Source organism: Seriola dumerili, unplaced genomic scaffold (assembly GCF_002260705.1).
Source record: "Seriola dumerili isolate Sdu_G_001 unplaced genomic scaffold, Sdu_1.0 BDQW01000331.1, whole genome shotgun sequence".
Classification (NCBI taxonomy): domain Eukaryota; kingdom Metazoa; phylum Chordata; class Actinopteri; order Carangiformes; family Carangidae; genus Seriola; species Seriola dumerili.
Window position 1 is genome coordinate 6,881,296 of NW_019174586.1, and position 21,136 is coordinate 6,902,431.

General features: G+C 40.7%; 2 protein-coding genes across 2 annotated transcripts; one reads left to right on the forward strand and one right to left on the reverse strand.

The window, feature by feature from the left end:
- Positions 1 to 989: 989 nt before the first annotated feature.
- On the forward strand, positions 990 to 11,817 carry slc30a9 (solute carrier family 30 member 9). Its single transcript, XM_022760400.1, has 18 exons — positions 990 to 1,082; positions 1,478 to 1,633; positions 1,956 to 2,147; positions 3,562 to 3,609; positions 3,795 to 3,894; positions 4,177 to 4,269; positions 4,415 to 4,497; positions 5,254 to 5,312; positions 5,880 to 5,947; positions 6,843 to 7,001; positions 7,431 to 7,566; positions 7,652 to 7,691; positions 7,799 to 7,870; positions 8,402 to 8,509; positions 8,680 to 8,845; positions 9,648 to 9,777; positions 10,581 to 10,694; positions 10,878 to 11,817. The coding sequence occupies exons 2-18, from the start codon at positions 1,519 to 1,521 to the stop codon at positions 10,920 to 10,922; spliced, it is 1,728 nt and encodes a 575-aa protein (XP_022616121.1). The 5' UTR covers positions 990 to 1,082; positions 1,478 to 1,518; the 3' UTR covers positions 10,923 to 11,817.
- Positions 11,818 to 15,215: 3,398 nt separating this feature from the next.
- Positions 15,216 to 19,603, reverse strand: grxcr1 (glutaredoxin and cysteine rich domain containing 1). The gene is made up of 4 exons (XM_022760376.1): positions 19,199 to 19,603; positions 17,383 to 17,622; positions 17,224 to 17,289; positions 15,216 to 15,424 (listed from the first exon to the last, which is right to left on the reverse strand). The coding sequence occupies exons 1-4, from the start codon at positions 19,601 to 19,603 to the stop codon at positions 15,245 to 15,247; spliced, it is 891 nt and encodes a 296-aa protein (XP_022616097.1). The 3' UTR covers positions 15,216 to 15,244.
- Positions 19,604 to 21,136: the final 1,533 nt, after the last annotated feature.

Genomic DNA, 21,136 nt, shown 5'->3' on the forward strand with positions numbered 1-21,136 from the left:
GGTCACCAGGGGTCACTGAATGGTTTAATGAGGATGGAAATTATGTGAATCATATGCTGTGGCCTTTACAGTCACCAGATCTCAACCCAGTTTAACCACTGAAGCTGTTTTGGCTCAACACCTTACTTACCTTATTACACTTAGATTTGTTATTTCTTTAATTTGTCAACTGTCTGGTATTCTATATATCACCGAGGTGTTTTACTAGTCTACATTTATTAGGCTGCCACATTATTTACAAAGAGCCAACACTGTTCCTCAGTCATTTTGGTTGGGTTAATCAGTGCAACAACCCCTAAACCTTTTCTCCAGTATTGTTTAAACCATATCGAACCATAGACTGTATATAAATAAATATATCGAACCTACCTCTCACCTATCTCCCCAGCACCTTTATAAAGAAGAATGAAGAGTGAACGGTGACATGCACACAGCAATTGTGCGCGCGTGCACACACACACATAGCCTTTAATGTTCACTCAAAATAAAAGATTAAAGCAATCAACACCTAATCAAATTAATAAATCGATGAATAGCTACATACATGAATCGTAAGACCCTTTAATAATTCCAGTGTTTTGTGGATTTACTTAGTTTAGCTCTCCTTAAATTGACCACTGCAGCACGCTTGTTCAAAACGCGCAACCTTTACTTTGAAAGCGAGCTATTTTGTTTCCGGCTCTCGACTTCCTTGTTCAATTTTCATTGTATAAGATACGCAAAGCGTTAAAAGCGTTTAGGCAGCATCGGCTAATGAAGAACGAGCTCACAAACGTCAACATACATTTGCACTTAGCACAAGTAGGACAATGATATTAGGCAATACCCCCCAAGCTGGCATTTTTCACTATACAATGTGAACAACTGCAAAAGAATTATACTTCATACACGGACCATCGCGATAGAAGTTGTCAGAACACGGAAACCAATTACGCTCTCACGAGAACAGCGTCAACGTCAGTTAGGTGTCACAGGTCACGTGTGTCTGTTTGTAGCAGTTACCCTATGTACGTTGACATCAGCTTGGTCATAGATTCTTAAAATGGACACAGATTATGCAGAACAAACATCACCATAGAAAGGTATTGGCTTTTTCTGAATAATATGATTGAAATCTACCTACTAGTCAGTTGCAGTTGTTTTTGAGTAAAGTAGAATGCTAAACAGCACTTGTTACTTGCGGCAGCTAATGATGTTAGCCTACGGGGCTATGTAGCTGTAGCAGCGTCAGCGTTAGCCGGCAGAGGCATTAGTTGACCAGCCGATTGATTATCAATGACAACCATTTCAGTTAGAGACAGGTGTCAGATGTGGTCAACATTTGAGTTTATTTGTAGCCAATGTTAAATGTTCTACTTGATGATACTGTCAGATGTGGAGAGGCGATGTCTCGGTGTTAATCTGTCTGAACTGGGTTTAAGTGACAAGCGGGCTGCTAACGCTGTACAGTTGACCGGCTGTCTGTGACTCTGCATAGGGAGTTCCTGCTCTTCAGTGCCGAGCTCCGCTACACCGAGGATGTTCCCCAGCCTGGCCCACAGACCATGGCATGTCTTCTGCAGGGTCTCCTTGCAGCACAGGGTGTCCCTGTCACAACGGACCCCGAGCCCGAGGTTCCCCCAGCTGTGCTACGGTGAGGAGGCTCATATCCAGGGGCTAGTAGACGTTAGCTACGGTCACATCTGTTACACAATATGATGCTTGCTACTTTGCTGAAGCGATTAGTTGATTAATGGATTAGTCGATCAATAACAAATTATTACATTTTAGTATATACTATTTTAATGATTGAATAGTCGTTTATGTCGAACTTGGGACAGACATTGTTTTACAGTCAAAGTGATTCATCAACAGATTAACTGATAATGAATGTAATAGTTTCTCTTGAACCCTGGTGTTTGTTTGCTATACAGTGGAACTGAGGAAAAAGGCGTATTGAACATTGTGTTGCACAGGTTGGCAGAGCGGAGGCATACACACCCTGTGGTTCAGCCTTCCGGACTGCAGAGTTGCTTCTTTAGGTCCGGGCAAGGTGCAGTTCTACTCTACCTCTGGCAACAGTAAGGATGGTCCTCCAAAATCAGCATCAGGTGATGCTCCATCAGCAGAAAAGTCCGGTGCTGCAAAAGCCACCCCATCCTCATTAGGTGATAAACTAATGTTTCCATATACTGCAGAAGATGTTGAAATGTTCAATGTCTGTCTTTTGTGTGCATTGTATTTACTATTTGCTCTTTTAAAATTGTTGTCCTTTCACATTCTGTGTCAACACAAACCCCAGAAAACAGTTCTGGGAAGATGAGATGTTTAGGAAAATGTAAAAATCTCCCACAAAGTAGTTCAAATACAATTTTTGTTGCTCCCATTCATAGATAGATAGATAGATAGATAGATTGATAGCTATACTATACACTGTACAATGGTAGTAGTAATATATCATACTGGATATATTTTATACATATATATATATATATATATTCACCAGCCCCTTTGTTAGGTACACCTTGCTAGTGCTGAGTGGGACCCCTCTTTTGCTTTCAGAACTGCCTTAATTCTTTGTCACATAGATTGAACAAGGTGCTGGAAACATTACTCAGAGGTTTTGATTCATATTGACATGATAGCATCATGCAGTTGCTGCAGATTTGTCGGCTGGACATGGTCAGCAACAATACTCAGGTAGGCTGTGGCGTTTAAACAATGCTCAGTTGGTACTAAGGGGCCCAAAGTGTGCCAAGAAAATTTCCCCCACACCATAACGCCACCACCAACCTGAACCGTTGAGACAAGGCAGGATGGATCCATGCTTTCATGTTCTGACAAATTCTGACCCGACCATCCGAATGACGCAGCAGAAATCGCGACATATCAGACCAGGCAACGTTTTTCCAATCTTTTGGTGAGCCTGTGCAAATTGTAGCCTCAGTTTCCTGTTCTTAGCTGACAGGAGTGGCACCCAGTAAAAAAAAACAGTAGACCAGCAGTTTCAGAAATACTCAGACCAGTCCATCTGGCACCAACAACCATGCCATGTTCAAATCACCTTTCTTCCCCATTCTGATGCTCAGGTTGAACTTCAGCAGATCGTCTTGACCATGTCTACATGCCTAAATGCATTGAGTTGCTGCCATTTGATTGGCCTATTAGATATTTGCGTTAACGAGCAGTTGAACAAGTGTAAATAGAAGTCCCAACACAGCCGACAGTCATTATACAGAGTGATGGCAGATGGCAGGAATGGATTCCTTTTTCTTTCTTTGTCACAGCCGGAGCTGAATAAGTCTCGTACTGAAAGTGCTCCGCTGTTTGACCAGCAGGTCGTGGAGGGGAGGCGAGATGCTCTCCATGACATTCAACAGTTTGTACGCCATCCTCCTCTCCACAACCAACTTCAAAGACTCCAGAGAAGCCCTCAGCACCGAGTCAGCGTTCCTGATAAATTTGGTCAGCTTGTTGGTGTCACTGGCTCTGATGCTGCTGCCCCAGCTGACTACAGCCAAGAATATTGCACTTATAAAATTCTTAGCTTGTTTGTTGATTCACTTATTTCTGTCTGTCTAGGTTTCATGCCTCAGGGTCTGACTAAAGCTGAGACAATTCAAGTGAAAGGTAATAACAACATATGTGCGTCCTTTACATGAAACTCATTTTAGATGATAGTCCCCACTTTCACCTTGTATTTTTACTATCTTCTTCAGAATGTGGGTGTGATATGGTGGCTTGCAGCAGAATGAGGACTACTGAGTACAGATAAAAATCCTGTTTCATTCATTTTCCTCTGTTGTCATATGCAGTTCGGGCAGTCCTGAAGAAAAGGGAATATGGACCCAAGTACACTCAGAACAACTTCATCACTGCAGTCAGAGCCATGAATGAATTCTGCCTCAAACCAAGGTAACTCCTGTTCCCCAAAGTAACTGTGTTACGTATAATTTAATGTATACAGCAACACTTAACTGTCTGTCAATGCTCAGCTGAATGAATGGTATTAAATACTCATACGTCTGTTCAGTGCAAGCTGAGATGCTGGCAGACCACAACCACAGAACAAATTCCTCTGAGTTAATCAGTAAACATGCTGTTGTGATTAACTAATGTGAGGCTGCCATGCCTAATATGGTTTAACACAGGTCTTTCTACATCTTTTTCTTGCCCCCTCGCCTCATGTGTTCACAGCGATCTGGAGCAACTTCGGAAGATCCGAAGACGCAGCCCCCACGATGACACAGAGGCTTTCACTGTGTTCTTGCGATCAGACGTCGAGGCCAAGTTAGTTCTCCACCCTTCTTCTTTGCACCTTCAGGGCTATTAAGAACACACAATAACAACAACAAATTATTGCTCAAACCATCAGTTTTCATTGCTGTATTCTCTAACTGTTGTTGTTTCATTTGTTTCTGTCTGTGACTATTAGAGCACTAGACGTGTGGGGAAGCCATGAAGCTCTGGCTCGAGAGAGAAAACTCAGGAAAGAGGTGGAGAGAGAGTACCAAGAGAGTAAGTTTTTAGTTTTCCTGGCTGCATGTGGATCTTTGTGAACTTGCGTTAATGCTGAATATTTTATCTCAAAGCAGAATTTCAGTGTTTTGAGAAATACTCTTATTTACTTTCTGACAAAGAGGCAGATGAGAACCTCCATTAATCAGTGAGAATTAGAGGAAAGGTTACCTTTGGAGAAAACCAGGCTAGCTGTTTCCCCCTGTTACCAGTCTGTTGTGCTAAGCTAAGCTAAACGGATGTTGGAGAAATGAGCATGGTACCAGTCTTCTCATCTGACTCTGCAAGAAAGCGAACTAGTGTAGGGCTTAAACTAATGATCATTTTTATTTTCGATTAATCTGGCAATTATTTTCTTGATTAATCGATTGTTTGGTCCAAAAAAAATTTCCTAGACCACAAGGTGTTGTCATTAATTGTCTTGTTTTGTCAGACCAACAAAGTATATCATTTAGTGTGATGTATGACAAAGAAAAGCAGCAAATTCTCACATTGTGGACATTGACTCATCAAATTTGGGAATTTTTGCTTGCATAGTGACTTAAACGACTAATCATTGCAGCTCTAAATAAGTGTGTTTCCCAAATGTGGATCTGTTCGAACCAAACTCAACTCATATTTTTAGAGTTGCAGAAATGTGAATATTTGTTTAACTTATCGATATAACCATACCTTATTGTTTCTCAGTGGTTTTTGATGGGGTTTTTTTTTTTATGTGTGAACTTTTTGACATGTTGTTTTATTTGTGTCTTCCAGACATTTTTCGGAATCAACAGTTATTGAAAGAATACAAAGACTTCTGGGGAAACACCAAGGTGAGCACTTTGATTATCAGTGGCCATTAAGTTTAATAATATGATCAAGTCTCCAAGTCATGTCTTAGATGTGAAAGAGAAAGTAATGTGGGAAGTCCTGTTACCATGTTGCCCTGACAACAGCGGGTGGTGCTGCGTGACCTTTGTCCCTGTTACAGAGGTCACTGCATTTATATGACAGTGTCATTATCTGTCATTCATACAGTGCCCCTCTTTACTGTACGATGCTGATGTTATTTCAATACTGTACTGTCCTGTACTCCTCTGGCATTGTATATTCTATACTCTGCTGGCTTGTTTTTGCAGAGCATCCTCACAGTATTCTTCATCAGATAAAGTCAACTGCATAAACTGCATAGCAACTACAGGACAGGAAATCCACAACATGTTTATGTTTTGTCTGAAGCCCATTTTTAAATAGTTTTGTTTTACCAGGAACATAACCAGTATGTGTTTGATTAATATTAGAGCGCCCCATCTCTGCACTCATTGACAAACTTGTTTCTTTTTTAACTTTATAAAAATCAGAATTTCACTTTGCTTTTTGCATTTCTTTGTCTCATAAAGCCTCGATCAGGCAAGAGGGCAACATTTCTGCAAGGGCCAGGAAAGGTGGTCATGGTCGCTATTTGCATGTAAGTTTTCGTACTCTCACCCTGAGTTACCCCGAGTGCTGTTTGGTTTTGTTTTGAGATCTGTCTGTACTCAGTGACTTTACTTAGCTGTAGGACACAGTGGGAGGTATTGGATTAGAGAGAGAAACTACGAGTCCGTTCTCAGCAGGGTTACTACATACGCTATGTCGGATAAGTATCGGAGTGTACCGTTTGAGAGACTGAACAAAAATCTTTGTTGTAAAAGCGCAAACCACATACTGTTCAATGTGGACAGTAGATGTACAGTCACTTGTGACTTTTTGTTTTAAAGAAGGTTTTGACATTCAACAGTAAAGATCTAGAAGATGTAGAAATTTGTATTAGGACGTCTCACATGAGGTCCTGCAGCCTATTGGATTAGGGTGATTGTGTTAGAGGACATGTGCAGTCACATGAGCAGCAGACCGTTTCTTTCATTCAGTGTGCACAAAGACTGACAGGACTCAATTAGTTAAATGCTCGTTACAGGAGAAGTCCAGTCTCGGTTTAAAAGCTGTGAATCAGTTTCTGCAAATTTTGCACTAAAAGAGAAAAGTTATATAATCATAAATAAGAGTAACTGTTTGTTGTAAATTCAGTTGGCTTCTTTTTTCATATCAGATCTGGGCCACCTGCAAATGTGATCCTAAATCTGATTCATATCTGATCTTTGGCAATGTGACAGCTGTCAGGACTGCGTATGCTAGCACAGCTATGTCATCATTTGTTTATGATTTGACTGGCACTGCTAAGTGTGTCTACACTCGAACAGCCACATTATTAGGTAGTGAACTATGTTTCAATGTCCTGTACAAGCCAGTAGATAAATCTGTAAACTAGGAAACTTTGTCATCACTGTCTAAGTGCTACATCCACTTGTTTTCTTTCTCCTCAGCAATGGGCTGAATTTCTTCTTCAAACTCCTGGCATGGGTCTACACTGGATCAGCCAGCATGTTCTCCGAGGCCATCCACTCTCTGGCTGACACCTGCAACCAGGGTCTGCTCGCCCTGGGAATCAGCCAGTCTGTCCGCAACCCGGACGCAGTGCACCCGTAAGCACCACACCTTACTATACTACTGAAAAGTAGATGACAGGAAGTTGAGCCGAGCCCAAAGGATATTCAGTCATCACAGCACCAAAGAGTAGAAGTAACATAGAGAAATGAATTTAACATCATTACTGGTATTATTACTGGCTTGTCAATATTGAATTCAATGACATAATTTTAACATAACATTGCCACCACAATACTTTTCTACTTATTCAGACTCCTCCTCAGATTGACTCCCAATGGCTTCCAGTGAATGAATTTAGCAGAACAGCATTTTGTTACACAATGCCTTGTGAAAATCTACACGACAACTTTGCAGATGTAACTTTTAATCCTTTGCAAAGAGCATCACATGCAAAAGTATGTGTAATTAACAAAATAATGGTGGCTGAAATGTCAGCTGTGATAAGGCCCTTCTGTGTTTTTCAGGTATGGATTCTCCAACATGCGCTACATCGCCTCCCTCATCAGTGGTGTGGGTATTTTTATGATGGGAGCAGGCCTCTCTTGGTACCATGGTATCATGGGATTGCTGCACCCGGAGCCCATTGAATCACTGTTATGGGTGAGTGTCTGGATCAACTCTTGTCTGTCATACAAGGTGTATGAAGGATAATAATGATCCACAATGTTGCGTTTCTATGTTCCAGGCTTACTGTATTTTGGCAGGTTCTCTGGTGTCTGAAGGAGGTGGGTTATAAAAATTAACTAGAGTAATAGAGTTAATAGAGCTTCAATGATGTTTTGACTGGGATTCTGCAGTTTGTACTTTAACATCTTCTGTTTTTCTTTCTCAGCCACGTTACTAGTAGCCGTCAATGAGATAAGGAAGAGTGCCCACCAGCATGAATTGTCTTTTTATGAATATGGTATGTACAACTAAAATCTGTCTCATTAAATGCATTGAATGCTATTTACACCTGGCATTATGTGTAGTGATCAGATATCAGTTTATTTACCACGTATCTACATAAAACTGCAGGTAAAACATCCTGAAGGTGCAGGGGAGAGGAATCGAATTCTGACTGAGTTGAATTTGCTGAAATCACATATGATGGTGCTTTTTTAAAAGACTGTGAATGCGAGATGGCCAAGTGTAAATAGAGATGTTTCTCCAAGCGAAACACACTGTATGATCTCTGTACTGTTGCCAGGAATGACTCATGGGTTGGTTAGACTCACCTCTGGAGTAAAATGAAACCAGGGGTTTTCTGTCACAGTGTCCAGCAGGTCGAGTTGATTTCCATATTGTGAAGGAAAGCAGGAAATCAGATAGCCATCCCGTGGCTGAGGACACACATCTGACATTAAATGTTATGAGGATAAATCCTAAACTGGTGTAACGTGGGTACAAGCTGCTTCAGGTGTCAATGTGGTCTTGCATTGTTTTGTGTGTGCAGTAATGCAGAGTCGAGACCCCAGTACTAACGTGGTGCTGCTGGAGGACGCAGCTGCTGTATTAGGAGTCATCCTGGCTGCTAGCTGCATGGGGCTCACCTCACTCACTGGTAAACAAAAAGACATGGAGGCATTGTTTACACTGTTCAATCTGTTCTATTATCCCAATTATTATTAGTCTTTAGTTGGTTGATAAATTTCTCTCAAGGTAATTTGCTTTTGCTGATTTCCTTTCTTTCGCTTTCGGTTTCCTCCTCCGGCTCTGCGTGTGTTGTTCCAGGTAACCCGTACTATGACAGCTTGGGCTCTCTTGGTGTGGGCACACTGCTGGGAGCCGTCTCAGCCTTCCTCATCTATACTAACACAGAGGCCCTGATTGGACGCTCCATACAGGCTGAACGTGTACAGAAGCTTACAGAGTTCCTGGAAAACGACCCCGCTGTAAGGTCAGTAAATGTTCACACACACACACACACATCACTCAGGTGTTGTTGATGTCAAGTCCAGAATCATTCATGTGAATACAAATAAATCCACCGACCACTAGGTGAGCCCATCCACATGGTCTTATAGTGACGTTACAAGTGTACTACAGTTAACGGCCAACATCCAGGCTTCAAAGAGACCACCTGCTGTACCTCTGTCAATCATGAAAGTATGAGTTCAAAACTTTGCTTAGAGAAATGAATGGATCTTGTCCAGGGTTGTTCACCAAGTTAAATTTAAGACATTTAAAGGTCTTTTTAATAAAACAAATGTAGTCGCACTGAAAGATATCTGTGACAGCCAGCAGGGATGATATGGCCCAAAATTATTTAGGAATTTATTGACATTTCCAAAGCTTTTTTGTCACTCCTTCCCAGCTGTATATAACAATAATTCCTAATAATAAGTTTTACTAACAGAGGTCTAGATTTATGGTACTGTATGGACAGTTTTTGCTAAAATCACATATAGAAACATTTTATAACTAACATTACCTTCCAAGGCGTGCTAGAATTTTTTTTAAAGACTTTTGTAAAGACTTGCTAATGCCTTTTTAACTTTTTAAGATCTGCAGATAACCTGTTTGTCATCAGTTTCACTGTACATTTCATTCTAGGAGCTGAGGAGCTTTGCACATTACATTATGAAGACTTTGTGTTCTAGCTGAAATCCACTGTAATGTTCAGTGGAGCTGTTTTGTTGTTGTTTTTCTACCTGCCTCCCCTGGAGTTTTCCTCGAATGCTTTATTTTGTTTTGAGCAGGGCCATCCACGACGTGAAGGCCACTGATATGGGACTGAGTAAAGTGCGCTTCAAGGCTGAAGTTGACTTTGACGGCCGAGTCGTGACACGGTCATATCTGGAAAAACAAGACATTGACCAAATCCTTAATGTAAGTTTTTATTGGTTTACGCAATTTGGTGCAAATATTTTTTACATATGCTGCTGAAAACTGCATCGCCCTTCATTGTTTTCTTTAGTATTTCTACTCTCTCCTTTTTAATGTGATGTGGGTGGTAATAAACATGAAATACATTAAGACTCCTACTGTACTTGTTGCTCTGGAGTTGTTGTTAAAGACAGACACATGAACAGTGATGCTAAACCAGTTTTTACTTAAAGGATAATTCCAGTTTTTATTTTCCTTGTGTATGCCTCAGTGACAGTTGTAAGTTGAAGAAAATGTCATAATTTACCTTTACATTATTACTGTTACAATAGATTTGCTCCCCAGTACTAAAAGAAACTTAATCACACTGCAGTTAACACAGTTTCTTGTATCTATGGTTCAGATTCAGTGTTTTTGCTACAACTGTTACTTTGTAAACAAACTGCCACTTTCATATCATTAGAAGAGGCTTTGTTTTTTTGTTGAAATGTACCGTATTTGAGTATGACAGAATTGTGTACTGGTCTCCACTTGCACAGAAAACGTTTACAGAGGTTTAAGGATTAAATTTGTTGCCTCCTGATTCAGCTTCAGATCAAATGGAGCTGTTAAATATTAATTTTAATAAACAGGAATTTGGACAAACTGATGTAATTTCTGTTGTTTAAGCTGGTTAACTGCTTTCTTGGGACTTTTTTCTGCAAAAGCTCTTTTGTTAGGATTTATTTCTTTGTGTGTTTCTGGCATCCAGGAGGTTTACCTGTATCTTTAGCAACAGTTAAGTGTGTGCTTTTCTGTCTCTGCAGGACATTCAGCAGGTGAAGACCCCCGAGGAGCTGGAGAACTTCATGCTGAAACACGGGGAGAACATCATTGACACCCTGGGAGCTGAGGTGGACCGTTTGGAGAAAGAACTCAAGGTACTGAAACATTAAACTCGTCCAAATTGTTGTCTGTCTGATGCTACAATATATCTAGAAACTCTTTTTTTTTTTTTTTACTATTTCAGGTTTGATATTTGCTGGAATTTATCTGCATATCAAAGACATTTTGTAAGCATTGCCAGACAGATTCGTATGTAGCTCTGTTTCTTTCCTCCATAGCAACGTAACCCAGAGGTTCGTCACGTGGACTTGGAGATACTATAATACTTCCTGGTCTCTGCTGAGGGCACATCCTGCTGCATCAAGAAGAAAAGGTGAGAGGAGGACTGAGTCCACCTCCACAATCTGCCTCCCATCCTGACCTCTTCAAAACAAGGATCCGTCTCTGCGCAAAGTCATCAAGTCTTACTGTAGAATAGTCCAGAATCTCACACAAGGACAATGTCTGAGCAATGATCGGCTTGTCTTTGTGTTGCTTAAACTTCATGTAGCGATAAACAAGAGTTCAACCTGCCAGAGATCCACTCACACACATTCAAGTGTGAGTGTTTCTGGCTAAAGACTAAAGACTCTCAGTAGTCTCCTTGAATTTGAAGAGAAATTAAAATCTGTGTTGCAGTTCACACAGATACAACAGTTTAGTCCTCTGGTTGTTTGCTTGAACTCACATTCCTCCATGAATGTGTCTGGATTTGGTTGAAAACATGTCTGCTTCAAAAAACAAGATCACACAAAAGGACCAGTATCACTAACTATACTTGTACTTTACTTTAATGTTATGCTTGAACCACAGTGATAGTGTTGCCTTCATTAGTACAAAGGAAACCTGAGAGCTACATATTCAAACTAGACTTATTTAATTGCTAGACAATAATAGATTTTTTTTTCTTTTAATGTAAAAAGTGAGGAGCTTAAGATGGCACGATGCTGCTGCAGCTTCTCTAATAAAGAGAATTTGTGATGAATAGATTTTATTGCGATTACAGAAAAAAAAATGCAAAGTAAAAGGTGTTGTTAAGACTTATTTGATTTGTATGATAGAGCTGAGGAGTGAACTGATGTTTAATACAGTAGCACTTAAGGAGCATCAGCTTATGCAAAAAAAAAAAAAGAAAAACCTATTAGAAAACAGGTTGTCATATTCCTGTGATATTACAAAGACAAGTTGACAAGTCTAACTAACAAATCTATTAAATAACCATTTATTGGACATGTTTATCTTTGCAGAAGGTGAAATGAGAAGTGTAAACATCCTTCCACACCATGAAATGATGTTATAGTCAGTGGCATCTTTTCTCTTGTCACTTGCCTTCTCTCTTTGCTGGCTCCACACTCCAAACTTTGATGCTTTCCAAATTTGAGGTGTAGTTAATTTTGTCTCGTGAGTTTGGCAGCTGATCAGCAGATGATTGTTCCAAAGTACTGGAGGACACGCTCAGATCCACTCAGTGTAAATAAGCGGCCGATGATGAGAAAAAAGGTACCAAACAAACAGGTTTTAATCACGTGTCAATATTAAAATGGCTTTGTTTTAATCATTCAGGATGTCACCCTGTACAGTACGTGTACCAAAATACCAAAGTAAATAATCTGCTCTGTAGTGTTTCTGCTGAAAGATCTGTTTTAAAACACAGTATATACTGATTGTGCTTTTGTTTTCATTCTGAATCTACGGTCAGCACACAGTCCCAGCTGCACGAGACACACCTGTCTGCTGAACAGGAGGTGGGCTGGAGTCATTTCATCATTATTGGGAGGGTGGATATATATTTTTGAAGGTGTTAATAATGTAATATTTACCTTTGGTTATAACGATGTTGCCACTGCTGAAGGAGTTGGAATAAATTTGAAATAATTTATTAAAATATTTTGCTTTCCTTTTCTGTCATGCACGTGGATTTCTTTCTTTCTTTCTTTTTTTTTTTACATTTTGCCATATGACGACATGCCGTTATGTATATTATGTGATTATGTTATGGAAGGCATCATTGCCTGGTCTCATCTACTCCAGATGTTTGGGGTCTAGTAGGAGCTCCAAGCTTCTTGTCTGGGCTGTTGCACTAAAGGAAGAATGACTGACCCTCCACTAAAGATCTTTCTGCAGTTGCCCACATCTGGAGCAGTAAAGAGGGACATTTTCACGCCTCGATGTTTGGGATGGGAGGCCTGTTTCCTGTTTAAAGCTCAGCTGGTTGACTGGAATGTAAACCCAAGTCCATTAGATGGTGCAGTTGTAGGGATGAGAGAGGGGGGTGGGGGTGGGGGGGCACTAGCCTGTACGCTGACGTCAATAAAAACAGTCATTTCCAACCAGTCTGCGCATTGACCGACCATTCAAAACATTACGCACAGCATCGCGGCCGGACCACGCTAGACTACTCGACTGAAATAATTTTTCGCCGAGCCCGGAGAGCGGAGACAATGCGGACAAACTCCATTGCAGGTTTTTGACCATTGAATGTTGTCTTCACATCATGGGTGTTGCGCGCATATCAGTGTCATGTCTCGTCATACCATTCCCAAGTCAGTTGTGCCAGTGCCACTGCCCATCTCGTTTCCTTTCATGCCTCCTTAGAGAAAGAAAGGGTCGCTTGTGCACGTTCATTAAAAAAAAAAAACACAACCAGATCCTCTGGCTCATTTGGCTCGTTATAAAAGAAACATGCGTCGAGACGCGCCTGTCACGTCTGGAGATAAACCAAACACATCTCCAGTCCTTCCGCAGCCTTCTGCACATCACATCGCTGTTTTCACTCTCATTACCTGGTAGATAATGTGAGCTACTTTGAAAAATGTGACTGATTTTGTGATATTTTTCGATGCATCCTGTTTTTCCCTCTCCAATATTTTCATCTCCAGCAGCCTACAGATGGGGGCGCAGTCAACCTGCACAGTTGGAGTCTCAGATTTTCATGCAACCCCAACCCCCCTCCATCACCACAAGTCTGTGGTTATCAATTCCCGAGTCCCCATTATTCTTCGGTGCGGAATTGAATTAAAGAAACGAGTTTTAGTGCAGCAGTGTAATCACCTCCCATTACCCATGCAGAAAACCTAAACTCATTAACCTTTATTATGCTTTACGCACCGTGTCTGTGTATGTGTGTGTGTGTGTGTGCGCGCGCGAGCGTGTGTGCGTATGTTTCCTACTTTTTCTTAATGATCGATGTGATTGCTGTTTCAGTCACAGGTACAGGAGCATCTAGAACAATCCAGGTAAAGTGCTGGCAAGACAAAAGTCTACATGGCGGATGAGCACCACCACCATCATCACCACCACCACTTCCACCCTGCTCTACGCTTTTAGCCTCTTTACAGTGCTGCCTTGTCTTATCATGTTCAAGCAGCATTGTACAGGGCTATGACAGCGTAGAGAGCTGAGCTGCTCGGCCGCTGCGTTTCCCTGACCCCCTGGATAGCTGCCAGCAAATGACATCATCCGTTTAAACTGCATGTGACCTGCACGAATTGTTGGCAATAGAGTGACTCCTCTATTAATTCTCATGCTGATGCAGTCAGACATTGAAATTTTCTGTTTTTTATGGTGAAAGGAAAAAAAACGGAACAGACTAAGTTCTCCTTGGGTTGAATTATTCAATGCAAACCTACATCCTTTAGCAGCCAATACATTATTGAACCAATTAGTTACACTGCACTGTGCTACTTCTGGATCAGCCTCAGTTTGTGCATCTCATGAATGAGCATTACATTTGAGTCACAGAGTTACGCATCCCCAAAAATAAATACCTGGCTATTTCTGACAGTTTGGTGTGAACGCTTACCGCTGCTCTCCTTCACAGAGGGATTATTTTTCAGATCATCAGTGTGTAGCTCTGTGACTTGAATGTTCATGAGCACCACAAACTGGGGCTGAGTGGGCCACTGAATATGATTGTATGTTCCTATATATTGAGAGACCAGAAATGTATAATTAACTATTAAAACATTTGAAATTAATTTGTTTCCCTTGATTTATGTGAATTTACCTGTGTGCATATAATACCTCCCTATAAATGTTAAATCTTCCTGTAAGGGTTGAATGAGGTTTGTTGCTCCACAGAGAACAAAGGTCCAGTTTCAGGCCTTTTACTGGCTGCAAATTGAGCCCTTGACTTTCCCTCTCTGTCCTGAGTGTAAGTTATCCTCAACTCTGCCTGATATGGGATTAGTGATGAGAGCATTGTCAATGAAGGAGCCACCTCACTAATTAGCTAACAAGCTTAAGTTTACCACAGGTGTAACTAGTTCCTGACTCCTCAGTGTACAGACGTGTCTGCAGACAGAAACCTTTGCAATAATCCTAATAAGAGAAACCTGATTTGATTTTTGATCATAAATAATTAATATTCAATCTATGAATTAAACTAAGATTCAATACATTGATAGCATCACTGCCAAATCCACAAATTCACAGATTTTATTTATTACAAATTCTTTCTTTTTTCTTTTTTTTTTTAACTAACAATGGCCATGGAAGAAGAGTTCTGCTGTGTTTCATTTCACTGCCTGTGTTGCAGTCCAGTTCAGGTTCCTGTGTAAGGTCCTTGAGGAGGGAATAAGGATGTTGGGTCAGGCACATTACATCCTCACTGGCTGCAGCTCACACAGGCCTGCAGGCCGTTCTCGTTGCAGGAAGTGCACTTTAGGGCTTTGAAGGAATCCGTGAAGCAGTTGCGAAACACGGACATCTTGCTGCCATGGCACGTTGGGCATGGGATGAAGGCAAAGCCCCCACAGGTCTGGCACGTCTGGGGATGCTGTACCCTCTAGGGAAAGGAATAGATGACGGGGTTTTTTTTTAACACCTTATATAAGAAATCCAACGTTAGGTAATGACACCTAAAATATCTGTCTGATACACAAATTAGGGTTTGTTTTCTCTCTGTTCCTAAAGCCGATAGGGGTTTAAATCAGCTTAATTTGGTTTGCATAACTAACTTGAAACTTAAAATGCGTAGTGTCTCTCACTTTGCCAAGAGTAAAAATGAGAAGATCAATAACACTTTCATGTCTGTACAAGAAATATTAAACTACAGTCATCAGCCAGTTAGCTTAGCTCAGCGTAATGACTGGAAACAGGGGGAACAGCTAGCCTTCCTCTATCCAAAGAGATAGTGGGAATGTCTGACAGCACCCACATCTCCTGTTTGGTGAGAACCACAGTTATGGTAAATGGTAAATGGACTGCACTTATATAGCGCTTTTCTAGTCTTGTTGACCACTCAAATCTCTTTACACTACACGCCTCATTCACCCATTCACTCATACATTCAGACAGTGCTAATTCTATACATTCAACAATTTTCTATTACACACACACTCACACACTGATGATAAATAAATGGCAATTTCACTATTCTGATTAATGGACGTCCTGCTCTGCCTCCTGAGCCACAACTGGAATGTCAACTATTGTGGCAAAATGGAACAGAAGGTTTTTCTGTTCTTCTCATCAACATTAGACGAATGCAGCATTAACTCCCATTAAAACCACAACTGGTCATTTTCACACTTTGGTTTTTGCTTGGATTAAACAAACAAGTTGTTAGATGTTTATCAGTGAGCTTCAGAGGTGCTGGTAGATGTATTTTATCACTCTTGGATAGAGCCATGCTGGCTGTTTCCCTCTGTTTCCAGTGTTTGTGCTAAGCTAAGCTAAGCTAAACAAAGCTACGCGTCTCCTGGCTGTAGCTTCATATTTAGCAGACAGACAGGAGAGTAATGTCAATCTTCTCATCGGACTCTTGGCAACAAAGCAAATAAGCATCTTTTCCAAAATGTCAAACTATTATTTTAAAGACAACTCCTTTCCAAATTGGGATTTGTTTGGGGTTCATAACTGCAGATTCGCTGTAAACCCAAGTCATGTTGAAGGCCAGTTCTAGACTGATTAGTGAATGCATGACCTTTCAGAGCTGCATACTTTTTTAACAGCCTGCAGTGAGTGGGATGCATGACGTAAATGTCATCACACTGCTTTCAGTTATGAAGACTTTTGTTGGGTCTAAACTCCAAATTACAGCCAAGGCCTGAGAAAAGGCCAGTGCCTGTGTGACTGACGTTGCTGCAGCTCGGTGTGAAACATAAAAATAGTTCACACACTCTCAGTTCGTACCACAGAGCGATGTGCTCTGCGCTGGTGTGTTTGAACAAATGTGTTGGAGGCAGAATCAATAACAAGCCCTCCATTATTGATGGTCACTTATTGACGTGCATGCATCTTTAACGTTGCAGCTTGCTCATGTTTTATTGATGACATGACTAGTGAGGGGAAATGACTGCTCCTGTTTACACTGTATTCAACTTAATGGCCTTGGACAAACAAAAAGCATCAATTTATTATGACTTTATAATCATCGCTTATAATCATTGCTTTAATATTACATTTGCTACAAAGCATATATAACGTTGTTCGGTAAATATAATCGGTATTTTATGAATAATTAAACATCAATATGTGCCAGATCAAGTGGTTGACTCAACCTGATTCACAGGAAAATCATATATTTAACCACTATTAATTATTCATTGTGTAATTTCCAAAACAAACACTGTGAAAACCAACCTCAATTTTTGTCAGAAGATCTTGAAGCTCTCCTGATTCATTCATGCCAAGTATTTTCTCAGCACCCTGCAAAACAAGGTAAATGCCCAAAGTCAATATTTAGTGAACTCAGTGTGGGATGCACAAGATACTGACATAGGAGGAGTGGTAATAACTGACCCCAAGGTAGTGTCCGTCAATGAACACGACAGGTAATGAAGGAGGTTCTCCCACACGTTTGCACCGCTCCTCCAACTCCTTCCCATATTCACTGTCCAGGGCGATGTTCTTCTCCACAAACTTCACCCTGTGGTTCTGGAAAATCTTTCTGACCAGCTCGCAGCGCTCAAAGGTTGTCCTCACCACACGGAAACTCGTTGTGTAGATCACAATCCGCCCAAACTCGAGCGACAGCTCCACCTACACGAGGGAGAAAACACAAGATTTCCTTTAATATACCTGCACATTTCACTCGCCTTGGCTATTTGTTTTTACCCATAAGGTTCGGATTAACTATATAAAGGTTAAATCATGCTTCCCAGCAGCAGGATGATGCAGATTATGACATGAAATATCAGTATATGCTGCACATATCATTGAGAAATGCCAGAACAAATAGTAGTGTCAATACTGATAGTACATTTTTTATAATTCTTCCTTGACAAACTCAAAATGAAATGGTTCCTGTTCTTGAATCAGTTTGAACCATGATCCTGGTCTTTTCTAAGTTTACAAGTCAGAAACAGTCAAAGCGATAGAGAATCAAAATGTTAAGCACAAAGATACCCTAAATTTTCATGGTTTAAATCATAGTCCTGTTACAGAATAAGCACAGTATGGAAGTGATACTCGGGCCTTAAAAGGCTTTTCACTCATAGATTTGTGATGCCAAGAATGACATACAATTTGTTAAGATAAAGTCAGGATCCAACCGAAGGACATCCCTAATACGGTAACTAAACCCTTCCCTGGCCTGTGTTCGGGTGGCTGTGTGTTATTATTAGGGTTATAAACCCTTTATAAAAGGTTCCTTTTTTAGAAAGTGACAGGTTTTAACTGTTTTACAGCACATTATGTGTGACCTGCATAGCTTTCAAGAATTTTCCAAAGTATACCCTAGATCATTTTACTTTATTATATTATTATACCCTTCCAGGCAACTGCCCGTGGTTTCCATTTATTTCAACAGTTTTGAAATCAATTTACTCTGCAAAGATTTGAAAATGACTTCAGATACTGGAGCTGGTCCATTCCACTTATTATATTTGTCAAAGTTATGTTTTCATTGAATGGTATTGCAGGTGGAAGTGCAGATTGAGTTGAGAAAACTCTGCACAGCATGACCATGCAAAGATATATATATGCAAGTAAATGAAAAAATTAACAAATGTAAGAGGCTTTTGCCTGCTTTGCAAAAACATGGTGATCATGTAAAGTGAATATTAAATTGGTAAAAACAACTAGTAAAACCCACATTTTCCTTTGGGACCAGACTGCGCTGCCTCACCTTCATACGCATTTAAACTTCACCCTAAAAGAGAGATAATCTCACTTAATCATGATGAGGAGCTTTATCTAGTCTAGAGTGACGCTGTCTCCACCTAATACTTCTCAGCAGAGAAACAGTTTCTTCAATATGACCTTTTACATCACCTTTGCATCAGCATACAGGCAAAGACTTACATCAGAATAATAAACAGTTCTTTGTACACGGATACTAGAAAGCAAAGTGCCGAGAATTCATTAACCTGATTAGTTTCTCCTGAAACACTTAACGAAATGCATCATTAAACTTTAATTGCTCTGTGACCTTGTCCTCTATTGTGAGCTTTTATCCCCTTCACACACCTGTATGTAGCTGCTACCTGTAACTAGACTTGAGGACAGGACTCAAACTGATGCGAACTGGAGCTGGAAGCATTCAAGAACAAATGTGATTTTATGAACAGGTTATGTTAAACAACAGATAAGAGTAGGCCCAGTCAGATGTACTTACACTGTTGGAACTGGGAAGGTTTTCAAACAGCGTCTGCCCTGCACTGACTTTGTGCTTGACCCCCCTCACAGTCCCATTTTTACTCATTATGTTGACCCTCTTGGTGGTGAACATCCAGTCCTTGGTGGCCCCTGCGTACATGAGCAGATCATCAGGCTCACACTCGCTGTCATCCAGCTCCGAGCCCAGGTATCCATACAGGGGTCCTTGTGCGTCTCCACTTGTAGAGGGGGTACTGGCCCGTTCAGCGTCAGAGCTGCTGGTGCAGTCTGAATCCAGGGAGTCTGAAGGCCCCTCATCCTTGAACATCTCCTTCAGCACCCGTCCACTGTTCCCCGAAGCCACGCGGAACCTCACCCGCTTCTGTGGCTTCTCCTGCTCTGCCGTCAGCATTGTCCCCTCCATTGCCAACCCTCTGCTACATTACATGGTCCACAGCACTGCAGTGTGGCTCCGTGCTGCTCATTCGGGGGTAAGCATGCAGCTCAGGCACACTTTTTTCCTTCCCATGGATTACTACCACGTTTAATCCTCACCGTTTGAACAGATCTAAAAATGACTGAGAGCCTGTAAACTGCCTTACGGTCAGACTCACACTGCCAGTAAATAATACATGCATCCCTACCATGGCAACCAAGCAAGCTAATCTCAAGTAAAATGATAGTTGTCTTTGAATTATTCATGACTTTACACAGTTTTCACCAAAGCTTTGACAGAAGACTTTTAATGGCCTGACTTCATATGCTTTAATCAAACAAACAAACATTTCTGTCTGTTGGGACAAAGTGACAGCTGATACTGTGAGGCAAAAACAAACTTCTGCATCAGCCACATTTGGAGATTTATCACAGTCATATTGTTAATGTAAGTGAGGTTTTTCATTCAAAACAAAAATGAAAGAGTGATTAATATGTCAGACTGCTGAACACCCCACGGCTACTCAGCTTGTGTGTCGCAAGCACAGCGCAGCACAAACACACACAAACACAAACCTCCATCATTACCTTACATCATGTTCAGCCACAGCAGTGGCAATGTCGGTCCACAGCTATTCATGGATTGTCATGATGTTTTGTGAAGTCATTGATGGTTCCCACTGGATGAAGGCCTGACCTTTCCACCAGCACCACCAGCAGGTCACAGGCTTCACTTATCCGCTGAAATATCTCAACATTTACTTGCAGGGTCGTGCAGATATTCATGATTCATGTTTCATCTCATCTCTTCATCTTTGACTCAGTGGGTCAAAATTTGAATTTGTCCAACACTTTTGACCAAATGTCTGGAAATGTACTGCTGTGCCAAAGTACAGCTTCAAAGAGAATAACTGTAGATCTTTGTACATATGTGTATGTATGTTAATAATCTATATCATTTACATATTATTTACTCTTCTATTTACACCTCATTTGAACATACTCACAGTGCTTCATTTATGGTATGTTATTTTATGGTATGATTCATTGTTCAGTCCTAATTGTAACTGTATTTTTTATAACTGTATTTTGTGTACCTAAACATCAAAATTACATGTATATAAAATATAACCCGTACATAAAGATGAACAAATATACATAAAATGAACAGCAGTAGTATTCATTATAAACACAGCAGACTTTTTATTCTAAAGTCATTATGGCTCCAACATCTGTAACATCCTCTTATGTCTAAAATGTCCTGTGACATCTTCCATGTGCATGAATGCATGATGTTAAGTGTGTATCACTTGACTGCTTATTGTTTTACACCCAAAGTGGGAGTGCAGGTGTTCACTGGGCATCCTCGAACAGCAGAAGACTGCCCGACCATATAATGTGTCACAGTGACAAAATAAAGCAGTGTGTCCACAGAGACACCCTGGCTGTGTGTTTTTTTTTTTTTGTTTTTTTTTTTGTGTCACAGGTGATGAAGCAGCTCCCTGGAGATGTGACACGTCAG